This window comes from Mastigoproctus giganteus, chromosome 13 (assembly GCF_048544385.1).
Source record: "Mastigoproctus giganteus isolate SK-2022 chromosome 13, ASM4854438v1, whole genome shotgun sequence".
Taxonomy (NCBI): Eukaryota; Metazoa; Arthropoda; class Arachnida; order Uropygi; family Thelyphonidae; genus Mastigoproctus; species Mastigoproctus giganteus.
Window position 1 is genome coordinate 86,742,158 of NC_143587.1, and position 22,169 is coordinate 86,764,326.

General features: G+C 37.9%; 1 protein-coding gene across 5 annotated transcripts in view; it reads left to right on the forward strand.

Moving 5' to 3' along the window:
• Positions 1-22,169, forward strand: part of Upf2 (UPF2 regulator of nonsense mediated mRNA decay) — a 695,457-nt gene that overhangs the window by 414,073 nt on the left and 259,215 nt on the right. For all 5 annotated transcript variants that reach the window (XR_016547840.1, XR_016547841.1, XM_090387842.1 and 2 more), the window contains exon 26: positions 2,870-2,971. Coding sequence is in view for 3 of the 5 variants with exons in the window: in XM_090387842.1 (XP_090243968.1) it covers positions 2,870-2,971 (102 nt within the window). In the remaining 2 variants the exon portion in view is untranslated. The remainder of the gene's footprint in view (positions 1-2,869; positions 2,972-22,169) is intronic.

The following is a 22,169-nucleotide window of genomic DNA, read 5'->3' on the forward strand; positions in this document are numbered from 1 at the left end:
ATATTCAGTGAAACCAAAAATTAACGAGAAGAAATAGAAAGAACCTTCAAGAAAAAGAGAATCCCAGAAATTCCCTACTGTCACACTCTTCATTACTAACGCTGTGATCAGAACTTTTACTGTCTTCAAAGAGGACATCATCTTCAGTATCTTTGTGTGTTTTGACTATTAGCATCAGTAGAGGCATATGATGGAAGAAAGCAAGCTCATGCAGCATCACCCAAAAAAAAAAATAACGCTCCATTTCACCCCTACATTCATTCCAAATCCTGTCCAGCTCAGCCTTAAATTTATTTAGGCTATTAGCTTCCACAACCAATGATGGAAGCCTATTCCACCAATCAACTACCCTCTGGTTAGATGCAAATTTCCACATATCTATTCTACAGCTATCTTTCCTCAATTTCTTAGTCTGAGCAAGAGAAAGAATCCCATCAGCATTCAGCTTGCTCAACCCATTCAAGGCCTTATACACCTCAATCAGATCACCTCGCAGGTGCCTACTCTCCAGGCGCTGCAATTTGCAGAACTTAAGCCTTTCTTGGTAAGAGCACCCCTTTGTTTCCCTCACCAATCTTGTTGCCCTTCTTTGTACTCATTCTAGCAACTCTACATCCTTCCTGAGTTCTAGCAACTCTACATCCTCTAGGTGTAGCCTGACCATTGCCTTGTATAATGGGATAATCACCTCCATGTCTCTGATAGCAAAATTCCTATATATCATTGACAAGACTCCATGATCTGTCCTAGCAGCCCGTCTGCTTGTCAGCGAACTTCATATTTGACTGCACAATTAACCCCCCCCCAGGTCTTTTTCACTTTCCTCTTCCCTGCCACACAGTTGGTACGTTTCTCTTTGGTTATTGCTACCCATATGTAGTACTTTGCATTTGTCAATGTTAAACTTCAGTTGGCACTTCTCAGCCCATTTTTCAAACTTATCTAGATCTAGTTTCAGTAGCATACTGTCGTTAAGAACCCTGCCAAACTTTGTATCATCTGCAAACTTGGACATTAAACCTGATATACCGTCATCAATATTATTGATAAATATACAAAAAAAAAATGGGCCCAACACCGAACCCTGGGGGAACTCCACTAACAACATTTTTCCACAAAGAGCAGTGTCCATTGATTACCAATCTCTGTCGTCTCCCATTCAACCATCCCTTTATCCATTGTAGCAACTCACCCTTAATGCCATACCTCTCCAATTTGTACAACAGTATCTAAAGCTTTCCTGAAATCCAAGTATGTGATATCAAAATTATTTTTGGCATTCAGTTCCTTTTTGACCACATTCATAGTATCCAATGAAATTGGTCAGACAAGACCTCCCTTTAACAAACCCATGCTGTGTCTTAACTACTACTGCAGTCTTGTCTAGATGATCCTGCAATGCTTCTTTAACCAGTGATTCCATTATTTTTCCTGGAACACAAGTTAAACTAACAGGTCTGTAGTTACTTTTGTCACCTTTCGAACCCCTTTGTGAATTGGTGATACATTTGCACACCTCCAGTCCATGGGGACCTCCCCTGAATTTCTGCATTTCTTTCAAGATTCTGGGTTTTTAGAAGGAAGCAGGGTTTTATTGATCTTTTTTTGGGAATAAAGAACAAATTCTTGCAAGATATGCATTAATACTCACCTTCATACACTAGACAATAAGAAATATATAATCTGATACAATATACAGTCTGATCAAAAAAAAAAAAAAAAAAAATTATTGCTGCATGCATGCGCCTTTGGACCATTGTGAAGCAAGGAGATTTTAGGTGATGTTTTGACATTTTACAGGAAGAAAAGTGCATCTTATTATCCGGAAAATATAGTAAGTTTGTTGATTCAAATATATGTATCTTGTAAATTATTTGGAGAATTAAATGCATAATCCTTATGGGTTTTGATAATTAACTATATAATATCGGTGTAAATACACCATAGTTAACCCATAGATTTGAGCTACGATTGTAGCGTAGAAGGCATCGTTTTAATTGTATCTCATAATGTGGTTGCCTTCACAACAAGATAGCTACTATTGAATTACTTCAAATAAATAACACTTCTCTAGTAGAGAAAACTACTGTTATTTATGAGATACAATTAAAACGATGCCTTCTACGCTACAATCGTAGCTCAAATCTATGGGTTAACTATGGTGTATTTACACCGATATTATATAGTATATTAATTATATTATATATATTATATTAATTATCAAAACCCATAAGGATTATGCCTAGTGCATTAAATTTTCCAAATACATTACCACCACACCCTTTTGGCATCTCTCATAATGTGGATATAACTTGGCAACTGAGATGGCACATTGTATTACCTACCCGCCCACTGATGACAAAGCCAAAAAGCTTCGAAACGATCGTCTGGGTGGTGATACGCTGAAAATAAATAACAGTAGTCTTCTCTACTAGAGAAGCGTTATTTATTTGAAGTAATTCAATAGTAGCTATCTTGTTGTGAAGGCAACCACATTATGAGATACAATTAAAACGATGCCTTCTACGCTACAATCGCAGCTCAAATCTATGGGTTAACTATGGTGTATTTACACCGATATTATATAACTTGTAAATTATAAAAGCGTGGGTCAACCTCAAACTACAGAACTTGTATTAGTTTATAATGAGCTGATAAGTAAGCTTTATTAAGCCCATTTGCAATATATATATATATATATTATATAGACATATATGTTATATAGACAATATGTATATGTATGTATATGATTATTTTTCATTTGTACACTTTTTCCTCTTGTCGTCTTTCTTCAGCACAATTAAAAGTAATATTTTACTTTTGCTAGAATAACCTATTTCTTTGATAAATATAATTAAATTTTTAACAGGAACAAATGATGAGAAAGAAGTCAGTGATGGCCTTAGACAGTCGGTATACCACAATGATAGAAAATGCATTTTATTACTGTAATCCTCCTGAAACACCAGCAGTAAGTAAGCAGTTAGAACCTTCATGTGTTTTATGTGATAATTCTCACATATTTGTTGAATGATATACTCTTTCACTTGTAATTTTAGAGTATCCAAATTGGCCTCTTAGCAGTTGATTTTTTATCAAAATTATATTTATAAAAGTTTATCTATGCTTGTTTATATTTATTTTATAATGTAAAACTTCCTATATAGCTGATTGAAGATTAAAAAAAATTAATTGATCAAAATAAATCTGTTAGCTTCACATTTTGTGATTTATGCAGTTTGTAATAGAATGTGCCACTTAAGGAAAGACTAGAAGATAGATAGTCAGTGAAAACAAAAATTAAAGAGAAGAATAGAAAGAACTTTGAAGAAAAGGAGACAGTGAAATATTCAGAACATATGTAAATAAAAAGCTGAAAAGGGTAGTTTCACTTAAAGTTGGGACCTGACATAACAGAGTGGTCAATGACTTATACAGATGTTCATTATATAAGTCATTGCCAATGACTTAATGTCCAGTGCAAATATTTGAGTTGGACATGGTTCTCATCCATATGATCACAAATTGTGGTTAATTGTAATATTCTTTGCTAAATGTCTAGTTGTGTACTCCTGTGATCAGTGTGATCATTCTGAAGTATAAAGAGATATATGTTTAGAAATGGAAGAGATGTGACCATAGAAAACCTTTGTTTAACTACTTTCAAAAAAATTAACTTATATAATTAATATTCAGACTGCTGTAAGGCTTTCTACCAGTTGGATTAGCAACTGTGCACTCTTTGAGAAAACAGAAACCATTGGTCATTATTTTACATAGAAAACTTTTATAAGTATCCTGAATTAATTTCAAATTATTGTTTGCACCAATTCTTTTTTCTTCCTATATGTCATAATTATATTATCTGTTTTACTTAAGTCCAATGTTACATTTATTTTTATTATTTAATAATTACATTGAATTTATGTATATATATTTAACTTATCTCTTCAAATGTTTTTGGTGAAAAAACATCGGAAAAAAAATGGTTGATTGAACTGAATGTGGAAAAGTCAGTGTTTAAATGACAAGAATTTTGCATATTATACAAAGAAGTTTACATATTACATTACTGAGATCAGACCTGTGAAGTTAATTTTATGTGACAATGACAGTAAGGAGTATGCTATAGCAAATATTTGAATTGGATATTTTCACATACTCATGCATGTGAAAATATCCAGTACACTGTTAGTAGTCCTTAAATTTGAACTTTTTGTTAGAAAAAAAGCAACCAAAAAAATCGAGCCAATGAAAAAAGAGAAGAGGTAGGCTTTTCCATTTGTTTGATGAACAGTCATGAAATAATATTGAATAAGAGGTTCATTCTAACTTAATTCTGTAATCAAAGTTTACTGAAGTGCTTTTGTTGTGGTGGTGGACTGGTGCACTGGCAACTATGGCCATAATACACAAGTTAAAGTATTGTAAAATGAGCAACCTGTATAGAGTGCTGCTTAAAAACTGACTTTCCAGATGATTAGATGATTTGTATCTTAAAGAACTGTGGAAAGAGTAATTATTAATGAGTAAATGAAGTATGCATTGTACTCTTTGACATTTTTTACTCTAACAATGCTGTCATTTCAAACTCAGTTTTGAAGTTCATTATCAAATGAACAAAATGATTTGACTAACTAGAATGTCAGTTAGTCTAACCTGAGAAACCAAGGTAATTCCTATCCTTACAAGACACAGCAGATGCTTTTTTTCAAAGACTTGATAATGAAGTCGATTTAAAAACAAAACATAGTTAGAGCAAGCCTGTCAGTGGTTGAAGTGTAATAGAAATTGCTCAATATCCAGTTAATATCGCAATTTAAGCTCAAAAAATCTTACGTGGAGTTAGCTGTCAGTTTTTTTTTTTTTTTGTCATAGAGGTCAAATTTTCAAGTTGTCAACAAGGAATGTGAAATTTAGTAGAATCTCTGCAGTGCACACAGATATTTTCAAGAGGAAGTCCTGTAAGCTCTGAAATTTTGATTTTTTTTTTTTTTTTTTTTTTTCACACAGGTAATTAATTGAGGAAACAAATAGAGGTCATTCTTGTCAGAACTAGTTGAATAGAATGAATGAATACTGATTTCATATTCAACTTCATGAATGAAAGCTACTGAAATGTTAAATTTGTGATCTGGAACATTTTCATCATTAAACAGAATATGGTCATGGAACTTTCACTTTCTGCCTTCTCTTTATTTTCAACATGCAGTCTTTGGATGAAATTTGTGTAGTAACTGCTTGATATTGTCTGTCCACGCTCCAAATAGTCAGTAAATAAAAATTTCAAAGCATTCCAAAATATAGGGGCCATGACCTTGCTAGCACTGGGTTGAATCCAAAATTTCTTTGGAGCAGTAGGAGGAAATCCATGATACTTCCACTGTTTTTATCAGTATCAAAGTGAATAAACCCAAGTCTCATACATAGTAATAGATTCCCTGCAGAAATAGCCGACGTCCCTTTTAAATTTTGTTAGAAGTCCCTCTGAAAATTTCACTCATTTATTTCTAATTAGATATCAACATTAGTGGGACCCAGTCATGTTGATAACTTTTTCATACCTAATTACTGTAGTAGGAGTGGGTGCACTATTCCATAAACAGCCTCTGTGTTCTCACTGATTTTTAGGATAGTGATTCATCAATCATTCATCGCCGTATAGGAGATTTGCAACTGCAGTTTACATCTACACGAGACTGTTCGTTTTAAACAAGCATTTCCATTTCTATTTCTTAATAGTGGCATGGTGAAGTTGCGTCATCCATAGGATCAGCCATGTCTTTGGATTATTGCTCATAACTTGTTTGGCACTATTTTTTAAAAATTAGTACACTTCACAATTATAAAGAATAGTTAAAAAAAAAAAAAAGTACCATATACAGTGAAACTTCTCCTAACGGACACCTCTCATTAACGGACATCTCTCTACAACGGACATTTTCAAATTCCCCAACTCACCTCCATTGGTTTTAACGTGTTTGCAGCTTCTGTCTAGCGGACATTCTCTGTAACGGATGCGGACAGGCAATCTGCACTGTTTCGTTTAGATTAGCACTTAATTTGATCTCCCCATAACGGACTCCGGGAGAGCTCAAGGCCCTTTTTCTAGGAACTTTTCTTCCACATATTGCCTCAATCGTGTGTTTATTTTCTATTTCCAATTCTCTGAATTTTATCAAGGTTTACGTCGCGGTTCTAAACCCTTTTTCAAGAATTTTAAGGCACGTGTAAAACTTCTGATGAATTCGGTGTGTGTGTGTGTGTGGGGGGGGATATGGTCGGCCTTTCGTATTTTCAGTTTTGTTCAGTGTCGTGTGAAGTGCACAATGTCTTCGCGTAAGCATTTAACTTTAAAAGATAAAGTCGAACTCATTAATGCGTATGATCGGCAAAAAAATAGTGTTTGCAATCTTGCTGCAAAATTCAAAATCAGGAAGACGCAGGTAAGCGACATCCTAAAGAAAAAAAATGAACTGCTGAAACAATTTTGGCAACACGGAAATGATCAGGTTCAAAAATCATTCCCGAAAACTGTTGGACTTCAAATTTGTCGCGCACGTGCTAAAAAAATTCCCATTAATGGGCCTATTATTAGGGAAAAAGCTTTCAAGGTTGCGAAATCTAGGGAGTAAATGAATTCAAAGCTTCTGTGGGATGGCTAGACAAGTTCAAAACTCGGCATAAAATTTCTTGGAAAACCGTAAGTGGTGAAGGTGGATCTGTTGATACTGGGGTTGTAACAGAGTGGACCGTCAAATTGGAAGATTTGTCGTGATTTTGAAGCTAAGGATATTTACAACTCTGACGAAACAGGGTTGTTTTTTTAAAGCTGTTCCTGAAAACACAATGAGTCTAAAAAACGAAAAGTGCCAGGGCGGAAAAATTTCTAAGGAACGCTTGACTGTACTATTGTGTACAAATATGCTGGGAGACTTTGAACAACATATTGTTATAGGAAAACCACAAAATCCTCTTTGTTTCAAGGGCATAAAGTTGAATCTTTTGGATGTTGACTGGAAGTCTAATAAAAAAGCGTGGATGAGACGAGATATCATGAGCGAATGGATAAGTCACTTTAACCAAAACATGATTCGTCAAAACAGAAAAATTATTCTTTTTATGGATAATGCTGGATCTCACCCGCACATTGATTTGTCCAACATTCAAATCGTTTTTCTGCCACCAAACAACTGCAGAGTGTCAGCCCTTGGATCAAGGGATAATAAAAAAATTTAAACTTCACTACAGGAAAACGTGTTTTAAGACATCTCATTGCAAACATGAACGATGTAACATGTGCGAGTGACCTTGCAAAGAAAATCAGCATCCTAGATGCAATTCAATGGATTTCCTCTTCAGTAAACGCAATTAGAAAACAAACTGTCGTGAACTGTTTTGTAAAGTCTGGCTTCTCAAACGCAAAAATAGAAGTTGTGAACAGCAATGTGGAGCACCAAGAAGAACAAGAACTTCAACATCTATTGATAATGTACGATACTTCCGCTGCAAGTGACCCTGGCTACAAAGATATAGAGTCAAACCTCACTACAGAAGGTGGTGCTCTAGATATCAACGACATTATCATCGATATTTTTCAAAAGTTCTTCATGAGGATGAAGAAAGGGAAGGAGGTCATTCTGTCGAAGAACATATTAACGACGAACCACCGATGAAAATAGAAGAAGCGCTCATACAAATCAATCGTTTAAAAATGTTTTTCGCCGCTGAAGAAGATACCGAAGGACTTTCGATGGTTTCTTCACTCCAAACAAATGTTGAAAACAAAATTATCAGCCGGAAGAAGGTGCAGAAGAAAATAAGTGATTACTGTATGCATTTTTCTTAAGATAAAGTCATAATATGCATAGCACAATTGTATGTATATTATTTACAAAAATATTTTGCAAAATCTGTATATAATTTAATTTAATTTTACATTAAACGTTTAACGATTTTCCTTTCTTTTTTTTTTCTCTCCCTCAGACTTCTTGTTAGCGGACACTTCTCTCTAACGGACACATTTTCGTTCCCCATGGCTGTCCGTTAAAGGGAAGTTTCACTGTATATACATGGCCCTACCATTAATATCCGGGCACCCCTCCATGGATGGAAAAACAGGTCCTATGCATGCAACATGTCGCAGAACCTGCTATAAATATGCACACTGGCTTCAAACAGACAATTGCAAAAGTGGTCATGCAAGTTGACACATCCAATAGAATTAACAGATTTTTAACGTAGAATGATAGTAGGATGCCACATAAGAGCATTCTGTACGAGACATCGCAGCCACTCTGGGGATCCCTAAGTCAACGGTTAGTGACGTCATATGCAAATGGAAGAGGAATGGGACTGAATCTGCCAAAAAAACGGCCTGATAAACCCCAAAAATTAACAGAATGGACAAGAGAATTCTGCAAAGAACTGTATGCTCAGATTGTAATTTGCCATCGTCTTAAGTCACACAAACCCTCTGTGAGAGTATTGGGAATAATGTCAGCACTAGTACAATACAAAGGACACTCCATGATATGGATTACAATGGTCGTGCAGCTATTCACAAGCCATTGATCACCTCAACGAATGCTAGATGCCAATTAATATGGTGTAGGGAGCATGAATCCAGGACTGTAGATCAGTTAAAAACAGTCCTATGGCCAAACGAATCGAGGTTCGCAGTCTGATGGCCATTCCTGGGTGTGGGAAACAGTTCCTTCCTGATTGTATCTTCCCAAAAATGAAGTTTGGCGGAGGCATTGTCATGGTATGGGGCTGCTTTTCATGGTTTGGCTTGGGCCCATTAGTCGTTATCGACAAAAGTATGAATACTATGCAATACTAGGACAACCCGGACAATTATGCACTTCCAACATTATGGCAATACTTTGGAAAAAGCCCATACCTGTATCAGCAAGACAACATGCCATGCCATGCTGCTCAGGTCATAACAGAGTGGTTCGAGGACATGGGTGTGGAAAGTTGGATTGGGCAGCCCAGAGTCTGATCTGAACCCTATCAAGCATCTTTAGGATGTATTGGATTGTCGAGTACATGTACATTGAGATCGGCCAAAGAACAAGGCCAGGTGGAGGAACATATCAAAACCTAACCTTTATAAAAAGCTGGTTGAAAATATGCCGCAAAGATTGAAGGGTGTCATAAAAGCAAAAGGTTTCAACACAGAATATTAAATGACACAATAAAAGTTATTTTTTTTTGTCTAAAGGCAGGTGTCCAGATATTAATGGTAGGGCTGTGTGTGTGTGTGTGTGTGTGTGTGTGTGTGTGTGTGTGTGTGTGTGTGTGTGTGTGTGTGTGTGTGTGTGTGTGTGTGTGTGTGTAAATTACATATATTTGAATAATGTTTGAAATAGCTGAAAACGGAATCTTTAATAATAAAAATAAAATAAAAAGATAAAGCAAACATCGGAGGCAGCAAAAAGCATATTCCTCTACATCAGTGCTTCTCAAAGTGGGCGATATCACCCCGGGGATATTTGCATTATCCATGGGTGCGTTAGGCATGAGGGGGTGACAGGGGCCAGACGGATAACCATCAATGATTGGCCGTTACAAGGGTTTTATGGCTTATTTAAAAAATGCTGTGCCAAATATTATTACTGTTCATTGCGTCATTCACTGTTAGCATTTAGTTGCGAAAAAACTTGGTGATCAACTGCACAATTCTCTACAAACTGTTATTACTGCTATAAACAAAATTAAGGCACATTCTTTGAATGATCATATATTTCGAAAGCTTTGTGATCAAAACAGTGAAGATTTTGAACGATTGCTACTTCACTCCAAGGTTCAGTGGCTGTCAAAAGGCAACTGTCTCAACAGATTTTATGAACTCTTTGATACTGTTGTCCAGTTTTTTGAAGATAGGAACAACGACCTTAGTAATGACCTCAAGAAAATGAAAACTGATATTGCTTATCTTGCAGATTTATTTACTAGATTCAACTCAATGAACTTACATTTACAAGGACAAGGTGTAACTCTTATTAAGGCGAAAACTCAAATTTCAGCATTTATTTCAAAATTAAAGCTTTTTATGTGCAACGTAGGACAATGTGAATTGTATCAATTTCCAAATCTGTTGGAAATAGAGAAAAAAGAAAAAATAGCTGATGAAACTCTACTAATTTTTTGTAATCATCTAGAAATGTTGCACAGAGATATGCAGGAAAGTTTCAAAGACCTCCTTAATTTGAAAATTCCAGATTGAGTTATAAATCCTTTTTTAAATAATGACGATGGTGAACATTTTGTAGAAGAATTGATTGAGTTACAAAATGAAGTTGAACTGAAGCCAAAATTTCAAAATTCATATCAGGAATTTTGGTTACAAAAGAAAATCCCTGACCATTATCCTGCATTGTGGGGGAATTGTAAAAAAATTACTTATTTCTTTTCCAACATCGTATCTAATCGAAAGCGGTTTCAGTGCTGTATCTCAATTGCTGACAAAACAAAGTAATTGTCTGGATGTTGTTAAACGTGGCGATTTACGACTTCTACTTACAGAAATTAAACCTAATATTGATAAGCTAATAAATCTCCACCAAGCTCATCCATCGCATTAAATATTAAAATATAATTAACTGTTTCCATTAATATCATGACTTAATTTATGTGACTATAACTGACTTTATTTATGTAGTTGTAATTTTTTATGAAGAAGGAATAAAGTGCAGTAAATAGTTTTCTTTATAATTCACACACATACATGCAGGGCTGCATTTATGTTTTTGGAGGCAAACAGACAAATATTCATTTCAGTTATTTAGCTTCACTTTATATTGGTGGGCTAAAAAAAGCCCTGACAAGGGCTTTTTTTAGGGGGAGGCGGTGATCCAAAAAAGTTTGAGAAGCACTGCTCTATATGATGCTTGAAATATAAAATGAAATTAGAATATAAAAATCATGCCAGCAGCATGGCAAAACAATAGAGCAAAAAAAGACAATTAAACATAATAATCAAACCAACAGGGAGGGAAAAGAAAAGGGTAACAAGATTAAAAATGTTGTAGCAGAAACTCTCCAAAATAATTTAGAAAATCTAAATGAAAAATAATACTAAATAATCAATTCAATTTTGGATGCCAATTAGATAGAAATTTAACGGCACCCCCTTTGACCAAGTCCAAATTGGGTGAAATATCACCAACAGAGATGTAAGCCAAGTACAATAAAATAAAACAAAATTAAACAAATAAAAAAATTATGTACCAGGTACATAATGAGTTGTGCCGCTCTTCTCTGAGACTGATAATGTCACAACAATAGCTGTTAAAAACGTCTTTACTGCAAGAGTAAATATCTTTCCACAACCAGCAGGTCCAGTGAGAAATACTTGTATTGGTTCATGTATCTGATTATCAATTTGACAATAGATAGCTTCAAGTAATAATGTGCATTGTTCTTTATTAGTACTACTCATCGAACGACAGTATTGTTCAGATGATAATTTATCGATCATCGCGATTCTGATTTCCTCGTCAATAATTTCCTTTTCAGTAAAGAAATCATCAATTTCTTTTGATTTAAAAAACTCTTCATTTTTTCCCACCACCAGTCCATTTTCATCGTTCTCATCAATTTCAATACAAACTTGCCTACAAATTGCTAGCATCTTATCAATATCAGATTTGAACTCTTTTCTTCTCAAGGTAATTATCTCTTTGTTGGTTTCATCAAGTTCAAAATATTTATTTTCATTTAAATGTCATTCTCCTCATTGATAAATGGTATGTGTCAAGTTACCATTTTGTGTATATGTTCATGAAAACATGTATTATAATTCCAGTACCGAATTATTTTAGGAGATTGTCTTTTCACCCATCCCCCATTTCCTTTTCGATAATGAGCAGCAAATTGTGTAAGAGTTATATCTTTTAATGTTTTGTCCAGTTTTTCATTTTTATCAAAAATACTATCTTTCCATACATCCCAAGACTCACTATCAACTTGTTGTTCATCCAATTCAGCTGTTGATTCACGTAATGTCTGATGCTCATGAGGCCATACTGTTGGTCATGTATTCAATCATGTATTCAATACATTGGGTATCATAATAAATACCAAGCTGCATCTTGTGAACTCATCTCCACAGAATTCAATACATCTACACTAAATGCTCGTGTTAGATCAGTTATATCCATATCACGATATTCTTCTTGTAGCTCTATAATTTTTCATTGCAGGTTGCTTGTTGCTCTTTTAGTTTTATTCACATATTCAACTACATATGCTGCACATGAATATTCTTCTATGATAAATTGTAATCCAAATTAGACTTGAGCACTCCTAAAATCCAAGGATTGTAATTATTCATAAATTTCTCTTCTATCTTGCGTTTAAGAAATGCACGTGGTCGTTTGATACCAGCCTTCAAAATATTTAGATATTCTTCTTCTTCTGATTGGCATTGATTTTATCTAAGCAATTCTTCGAAATTAACATGATTATCCAATTCTAATGAGTCGTGCATTTTATGATATTTTTTGCGATAAGCTGATCTTCAAAAAGCACCTTTTTGATACCAATATATTGATATGTTGATACATTGGTATCAAAAAGGTACTTCAAATCAACGTTCGCGTTGGTTTGCATTATTATTTTTATAACAGATAAAAGTATGTTTATGTTGCTGTAAATTTGAATAATGTGAAGTTTTCTCTATAGAACATAATGCATCTATCATTTGGAATGCTTCTACCTCCCACCTTTGGTGCCTCCATAGCCAGGTGGGCAGGAGCAGCAGTACGTAGCACACGCTTCTTGATTAGACCAGAGTTCGAGCCCGTGACCACCAAAATATGGAGGATGCGGAAAGGTCATGGAATGAACACCGCATATCCCTGGAGCAATATGGCCTTAGTTGCTAATGCTCCTAAAATCCAAATAACAACATCCATCCCACCTTTTTCTTCTATTGGTGCAGTCTGTGCATTGTTCATCCATGATAATTGTGGATTTTAAGTTGAAATTCAATGCATTTAAAGAAATTCACAATATAATATTTCCCAAAAGGACTATAGGTTTTTGAGTTTAAAATTTTGAGTGTACTCTCAACAGTTTTATTAAAGTATATGGCACACGTTGCGGGGCCTTCATTTATTAATGTAGCTCTTTCCATGTAAGGTGGATCCATAACTTCATCAGTTGTAATTTCTCATTTGTATAACATACATAGTAATACAGGCCATGTTGGTTCACACACACTGAACATCAAGAACGTTATAGGTGTTCCTAATTGACGAATCATGGCAAACACATCTCGTTTACTCCAAAAATATGCTGAATTGGGAATTGATTTTAGAAATGCCAAATTAGACTCTAATGACTTGTTTATAGTTTCGTTCGATTCCAATATAGAATGAGTAATGTTAGGTGTTATTCCTACTGATTTAAATGCAATTTGCAAATTTTCTGTGGTACGCATTCACATAATTTTCATTGCCATATATAGCAAATGTTGGAGTTACCGCACAGCTATCAGATCTATGAATTTCACTCGATGGCATCATAAAGGGAGTAATTTTCAATCCATTTTTAAATTTTTGTGCATGTCCCAAATATATAGCTGGAAAAGAAAGTTCTGCATGTATATCAAATATGAAACTTGGAGATGATTTCTGACACGGTGCTATACATAAATATTTATCTTCGGACCATAATAATGTTTGTTATTGAATTATCAATATTTCATCATCATTGTTGACAGGTTCCACAATTTCATCTGAATGTTTCTATTCATTATCATCATTTGTCCCCAAGAAATCGTCACTCACTTTTATGCCATAGAATTTATACAAAGGTGAATTTATTAATACCGTAACCATATTTTCACTATTTTCTTCTGCACATATCCTTGTAGTTATGATGATTTATGTATGAGTCATCATTTTATATGTACATTAATGGCATAAACATCATCTAATCTCTAGGTAATTGATTAACCATCGTATTTATGTTAACTGGTACATTTATTACTTGTCCAATGATCCCATATTGTAAATGAAGAATTTGCATAAAGGGTAATCATGGTGGTATCAAACGCTCAGTTACAACGTTCAGTGGAGGCAAATGAGTAGGATATATAAATCCATTTGACGTGGCCACAGTTGGTATCCTTCCCTCTTTTAATGAAGTATGTGTATTACATGTCATGAAAGTACTCACTTCTTGTAAATGAAATTCATTTTGAAGTAATTCATATGAAGTTGAAAATTTTCAAATCTAATTGAAACCATAAACGATCACAAGCTTTACAACTAAATTGAAATAGGTTTTTCACTCACTCAGCTCGTGTAGACACTATAGGAATCGTAATCTCTTCTGTTTCCATGCTTCATGTCTTTCTCCCTACATTTGGCCTTGTCCTCCTTGGGTGTTAACTCATGGCCTGGTGGCAAACCATTTCCACGATTCAGTTCTGAGGAAGAGCTTTTCTCGCCTTTACTAGACCAATGAATTCCAGCCAGTGGGTGCAAAGGTTCGCTGTGCAGACTGCACAGTGGTCCGCCAGGTGGTTCCAGGGCAATGAAAGGGATTGTCTCTTGCATCAGGCAGGAATTCTGGATCGGGACAGGAGAAGACTTTAGCATCCACTACGGTCCGGAAGGGAAGGGCTTCTTCCAGGCTTCGTGCCTTTCTTTCTCCTATAGTTATTGTTTGGTATGGCTCCGTAGCCGAGTGGTCAGGAGCGAGAGTGCAATAGCACACGCTCTCTGAGTAGACCGGGGTTCAAGCCCCTGACCACTGAATACGGTCGATCTGCCAACCCGCACTGGACCAGCGTGGCAGATTATGGTCCATTTCCCTCAGCATGAATTGTTGAGGAGGCTTCCATCCTGCAGTGGGTTGATAATGGCTGCACTTTACCTTTTTTTTTTATGGCTTCGTAAGAAGGCTTAACCATGATCCGAGATGCAAAAGCTTCTGCCTTTGGGGTTGATGCAATACATTGATGGTCCCAACTCACTAGGGCAATTTCCTCTGCCTTGAGCACACTTTCTTGATTCCTGGTGAAGAGGAAATTGATGACGATCCACCTCGAGAAAGGAGGAAGTGTGTCGTTGGTGACCGGGGAAGGGCAGGTGTGCTCCAGGTCAGGTGGAAAGGGTGTTCCACTGTCCCAAGTTGACGTTTAGAAACCTGCACCTCGCCTTTCCAATTTAGGAAACTTCTCGTGCCATGGTTCACATAGTGGCATGGAAAACGCATTTCTGGGGCTGCTTTGAGATTTCTCCTCATGAGTTGAGTCTGCCTTACTTCTTTCTGTTTCTGCCCTCGCTGGAAAAGCTGCTGCGGGGTTGAAACCAGCTCATTCCTGGAGGACTCCTGACAGGGACTAATGGGTTGACTAGGTGCCAGGGTCTCCGCTTCTGTGGGGAATGCTCTCTGTATCCAACATAAAGGTGCTAGGAAGAAGGTCAGCATTCTAGCAACAAGGCCTAGCACAGGCTTGTGAAACATCACCATCGTGACTACGAGCAGGGAGGGTGCCTCCGTAGCCAGGTGGGAAGGAGCAGCAGTACGTAGCACACGCTTCTTGATTAGACCAGGGGTTTGAGCCCGTCACCACTAAATATGGAAGATGCGGAAAGGTCAGGAAATGACCACCGCATATCCCAGAGCAATATGGCCTTAGTTGCTAATGCTCCTAAAAACCAAATAATTTACTCTTTTTTTTTTTTACGAGCAGGGAGGGAGGATAAACAAAACTAGTGAGGTTAGAAATAATTTTATTTACTCATGCTTTCTTTCCATTCCTCCTTCCAGACGAAAGATTTGCTCCACTTACACATTTTTTCCTCCTTTTACTTTCGAATCACGGGTGAGGGGTATCTGGTGCCATTTACACCTTTCATTCATTCTTCCCTCTTTCACTCTCTGTCACAAATATCACTTTCTCAATCCTCTTTCACTCCTTTTCAAAACAAAACATTTGATTGGTTTAGTAATCTTCAGTGAATTTAGAACATACTGAATGGGGTTTCCAAGAAAACAACTAACTGGAGAACGTAACACAGCACGTTACATAAATGACATCAACTTTCTTAGTGTTAATGGCGGTATCTTTGTTGGTATAAGAGACTAATCAGGTCCTTTACTTGAAACTTTTTCTTTCTTAAAATAACACAAGAGTTTTGTTTTTTTTAAATCCCTCCATGCATCTCTCAGAATTCCTGCCGAATCAAAACCACTGCCATCGCTTGGTCGGAGGTATCTTTCAGCAAGTGACCGACCCAACATCCATTGAATCGCTCTTTCCATCCCATCTGGTGGCTCGCCTTGGCTTGTGTTTCCTTGGGTTTGCTTGCTCTGATCTGGGGTGATGACTCTTTCTTCCTCAGCCATACTGCCGGGAATATTGTCCACTGTTTCTGCTCTTACCACCGGAGCTGACTCTGGCAGTGACCTCGCACACTGCGACTCGGGTGTCGCAGTTGCCTCTTGCAGGGTCAGAGTCCGATGGTCACGGCTGCGCAGATTGTACCTGTGGGTCTGGGTAGGTACTTGCACAGCTCTTTCTGGTCTTACTGACTGATCTGTTCTTGATTGGCCCTCCTGATTTCTTGGTGGGAGGGACGACCACGGAATTGACACGGGCAGTCTTACAGTTCCAGTTGGATGTGTCGCAGGGGTCTCTTGATGGGATCAAATGACACTCCTCCACTATGGGCTCATCAGAGGTCCATGTCTCTTTGGGCACTGATGCGGTGCTTGTTTGGTCTGGTGGTTCACTGCCTTCTGATTCCTCTGACTCCTCTATTCTCAGTTCGGGAAACACTTTCCTATCAACTACCTTCGTCAGTCTATCCACATGCACAATTTGTTTATCTTTTGGGTTATACAGGTTCTCTATTTCATAATTAACCAAAGAAGTCTGACTGATTACGCGATAAAGACCTGTGCTCAAACGAGCCAATTTCTTTGTAGTACCTACTTTTATCTTGAGAGTAAAAAGAAACGAGGCTTCCTACGCGGATATTCTTGTCTACTGCAACTGACGCTTTGCGATCTTCTTGCTTCTGCACTGCATCTTCCAAATGTTGGGAAACGATCTCATAGGTTCTGCGAAGACGTGCACACATCTGTTCTAAATAATTTTCCAAAGACGCATATGAATGTCTCTCTTTGGAATGCCATAAGGCAACACCAAATCACTGCCATATATTAAAAAGTTGGGTGGTTCCTGTGTGGAACTGTGAGTTGTGGCATGATACACGGCAACTGCCAGTGGAACCATGACATCCCAATCAGATTGAGCATCGTTCACTACATGTGACAAAATATTTGCTAAAGTGCTGTTCAAACATTCAACCTTAACATTGCACTGGTGGTGAAAAAAAGATGTGTGGAGCTGATGGATATCTAGTCTCTCACACACCTGTCGTAACAGCGAAGACGTGAAGTTAGTACCCTGATCTGTTAGGATATATTTAGGAATTCCATCTCTTGTGATCACATTGTTGATGAAAGCTGTGGCTACTTCATCAGCCTTTTGAGTCTGGAGTGGAATCACTTCAGCGTAACAGGTAAAATTATCCACTGCTATCAGTAGATATTTATGTCCTCTCAAAGTCATTGGAGAAGGTCCTAAAATGTCCAGGGATACTCTTACCCAAGGTGAGTTCTCAACAGGAACTCTCATCAGGGATGCTTTAGCTTTTGGGGGTTGTATCCTCTGTGTTCCATACAGGATAGACAGGACTCAACATTGTTTTTAACATTGCCATACATTCCTGACCAAAAGAAATTTTTTATAACTTTCTCCGTCTTTTGGAGTGCCATGTGTTCCCCACTAAGAACGTTGTCACAACATGACTTCATTACTTCTGATTTCAAGCCGGCGGGTACTACAGGCTACTCCATGGGTTCAGGACGTGTGGCTCCAGGATGAGGTAAGGAAAAGTGGCATAATATCCCATCCTCACTCAGATAAAATGTGTCTGTAAGCTTTGTCGACGCCTGAGGTTTTCCCTCTAGCTGCTCAATTAACCCTTTCGGGTATGGGTCTTCTCTTTGGTGGGTTTTGATTACGGATCGGGTTTGCACTGGTGGCATCTCTGGTGGACTGCTAATGGTGTCGGCTGATATGGGAGCAACTAATTCAGTGGTCCCCAGTCCCTTTGACCGTTTCCGTTTTTCCTCTTCCTCCAGCACTGGTCTGGAGAGGAAAATCTGCGTTTGAGTGAACTCGACCTGGTCTGTATATGATTTTGTAGTTGCATTCTTGTAGTAACATACTCCAACGTGCTAATCGGGGTGATGGGTTTTTTAGATGAAGAAGGTAGCTCAATGGTTGATGGTCTGTTATCGGTGTGAAACTGGAGGAGATTAAGAATGGTCTGAATTGTGATACTGCAAAGACTATTGCCAAAGCTTCTTTTTCTGTGGTACTATACATAGTCCTATATACTATATACATAGTCTCTGCTTTCTTTAGTAGCCTGGAGGCATAAGCGATTGGTTGTCTTTGATTTTCATCCACTTGTTGCTCCAGCACGGCCGAAACCGCATAATTTGATCTGTCTGACGAAACAAAGAACAATTTAGTGAAATCTGGGTAAATTAGTAGGGATTGTGTTGTCAAAGCAACCTTCAGCTTGTCAAAGGCTTCTTGGGTGGAACTGTTCCAAGTGAAGGGGTGTTCTTCTTTGTAAGTTGTGTTAATGGTCAGGCTATCTCCACGAACTCTGGGATAAACCTGTAAAATCCCGCCATCCCAAGAAATGATCGCACTTGTTTCACAGTTCTTGTGGGTCGACACTCTTGGACGGCAGCCACATTGTTTGGGTCTGGGCGAACACCGTTCTGGCTAATGAGGTGGCCTAAGTATTTTAATTTCTGTTTCAGGAACTCACACTTCTTGGGCTTCAGCTTCAGATCGTACTTTCTCAGGAGTTGGAAGACCTCAAGTCTCTTGAGGTGTGAGGACCAATCACTTGATGTGATGACAATGTCGTCTAGGTATGCAAATATCGAATCCTTCTTCAAATCTTGTAGTACCAGCGACATGGCCCTCACAAACGAGTAGGATGCATTTTTTAATCCAAATGGCATTCTTTTATATTGGAATAGCGATTCCCCTGTAGTAAAAGCCGTTTTGTGACGGGACGCAGGATGCACTTCAATCTGGTGGAATCCGGTTTGCAGGTCCAAAGAGCTGAAGTAGTGCGCACCGTTTTCACGTTAAGTTTCTGGAAGTAAATACAGACGATATGCTCCATCTTTTTTCTTCACTAGAACAATAGGCGCGGCATACGGGGAACAACTGGGCTCAATGATGTCTGACTCAAGGAGGTCTTGGACCTGGTTCCAAATCTCATTCTTTAAGAAAAAGGGAGTTCTGTAGGCATTTTGTCTAACGGGGACATTGTCAGTCAATTTAATTCTGTGTTGGACAACTTTTGAGCTGCCTAGCTGTGCTGGTGATTTGGCGAACACATCCTAGTATTTATGTAATAGGTCTGATAATTGGTGTCTTTGATCAACAGTCAGGTGATCAAGCTCAAAGTCCTCTTTGGTCACAGGAAAAGCTTCCCTATTGTCTTTTCCATTACCTATAGCGTTTTAGACCCCAGTGTCTAAAAGAAATCTGGCTTCGATGTTTTGTACAGATCCCAATACCACAGTAATTTAGTGTTATCCTCCAAGATGTAAACGCCATGTTGTGTTCTAATGTTCCTGACTTCTGGCCTACTGACTTCGCTAGGGTTTGAATGAGGTAAAAGGGTTTTATTACATTGAGAATTCTTTCTACTGTATTTAGAACCCCTCTTCAGTCATAAATTTCTATCTCTATCTCGCCTGTAGCTTCCAGCATTGGTACAATTACTTTGCCTGCCCTGAATTGTTTTTGGCTGAGTTTGCCCCTGAATGGGCTCATTCCTATATATTCCTCTCCTTAACCTAGATTAAGAGTTCGTATTACCCATGTTATGATCACCATAATACATTCCATCCGCGACTCGATCCTGATTTTCATTAAAATTATAATTCTGGTTGTTAACACAGGACGCCTCAATTTTTGGTAATGCAGTGTACCCATCCGCTCTGTGATTCGTGTACGGGCGACTGGGGGGAAGCTGAGTGGGTTGATAGTGGCTCGATCGGCCACTGCAAAAGCGTCTTTCCCTTCGTTCTCGGTTGTTTACTAGATTTCTGGCTGCCTGTTGTAGTGCAGCACAACTAAGCATCTTTCTGGGCGGTCAGTGGCCTCTGGTCTGAAGTGAAGGTCACGTTATGATCGGGGAGCGGATCTAATGTGCCGTCTGACTGGGGATATGTAACGCCTAGTGCTGCATGATTGCGGAGAGGGGGAAAATTATCCTAGTTTTGGGATTGCACCTTCTGACTCAAATCAGATGCCTGTATCTCTAAATTGTTGCATGGTTTACTGATAACGTACTTAACGACTGTTGTAGATCCCGTATTTGCTCTTGAATGGGTTCAAAAATGTGTTTAAATTATTTTCCTGTCGATCCCATTCTTCCTCATCCCTTACCTGACTATTGATAACATGCAGTGAAACGGTTTTTGGTTGAGTAAGCCAGTCATTAATTTCTTCCCTCTTTGAAATCTCGACTGCCTGTGAAAAATTTAGAGAATTGTGTAAGAGCACGCTCCATCTTTCTAATTTTTGCCGAGATACCCCTAAGGAATTGGGCCAGCATCACTTGGTCCAGGATATTCAATACTTCCTGCATCTATCCCTGGATTTTGAATGCTAAATGGGCTAAGTTCCTAACTCACGCGCTGTAACTGGCAATTGATTCTGAAGATTCATGGACAACGGTAGTGAACTGGTGAAGGGAGGTAATAATTGGTTCCCTTCTCTCAAACTGAGCCAAAAAAGGCATTCTTAAATGTGTTGTAATTCTTTTCCTCACATAATTCCAGGGATTGGGCTAGAAAGTCTGCCGCCAAAGAACGAAATTTTGATTTCGAGACCACGGTTAATTCCCTGTCTCCCCAGAGTGCTAATTCTCCAACACTTTCCAAAATTTCGAAAAAAGATTGGTACAAGACCTAGGTAACCCGCGATATTTGCTAAATGCAGTCTGTCTGGTTCGTGGGTGGGTTGTGGCTGTTGTGTTGGGGGGGTGATATTTCTGTTGTCTGTGGACTCTGATCCTTCATTTTTAATTTACTATTAACTGGATAGGATTAGGGTGATCCTTTTAATATTTGGGTAAAAAAGTGGGTATGTCTTCCAAAAAGGTGTGACTTACCTTTTCGTTGCTGAAACAGAATTATGACGTTAGTAATCGACTTATTCAAAACAAGAATGTGTTATAACATGTAGTACTTTATTTATTTAAATTTTATCATAAGAGTAGAGTAGCTATAATTCACTACTTAGTGTGGATGTCCTGTGTTGTTGTAAAGGAGTACTGCCTCCTACTTATTCTCTCTATGCACGAGATCAACAATCTTATTTTCTACTAGTAATCCCTTAGATTCTTTTTCTATGCTCGGTTCCTTTTGCGACTTGTTCTTCAGTGTAGACGGTTTTTCATCCCGCAATAACCCAGGTTCGTATCTTGGTCATGGCACCAGTGTTATACTGGTATTTTGTTCTTCATTCAGGTTCGGGCTTCTTTGGATGATACTAGCTGTGTTGCGGGACTGGTTTCCTTCCTTGTGTACTTGTTCCCGAGCGTAACACCAGTATACTCACATGACTGCCTAGTGGCTTTTTATAGTAGGACAATGGTCTCGAGCCCTAAAAGATCTATTCAGCTGTCGTAGGGAATAGAACCCATGGCAACCGACCAGCGTTGTGTTTTTCACTACAAGCCCTTTCAATTATAGTCAGATCTTGAGTGCCGCAGTGCCAGTTCTTTTATTCTTGCGTCTACGTTCTGATCATCATGTGAAAGAAGAACGGGTCTGAGGCAGAGATGTTTAAACAAAACATAGTTTAATGCTGAATCATACTAAAGAAATTGTACATGGCAGCAACAGGCAAATAATACATCATCTAACTACAACAATTCAAACCGATTATTTAGAGTTTTAACATTATTGATAAAATGGTAATTGATGGGCTCTTGGTGTATGTATTCTTCGTGTGGATGGGTCATCTCTAGCACGTACTGGCATGTGACAAACTGGTTACATTTGCTATCAGAGAATCATAATGG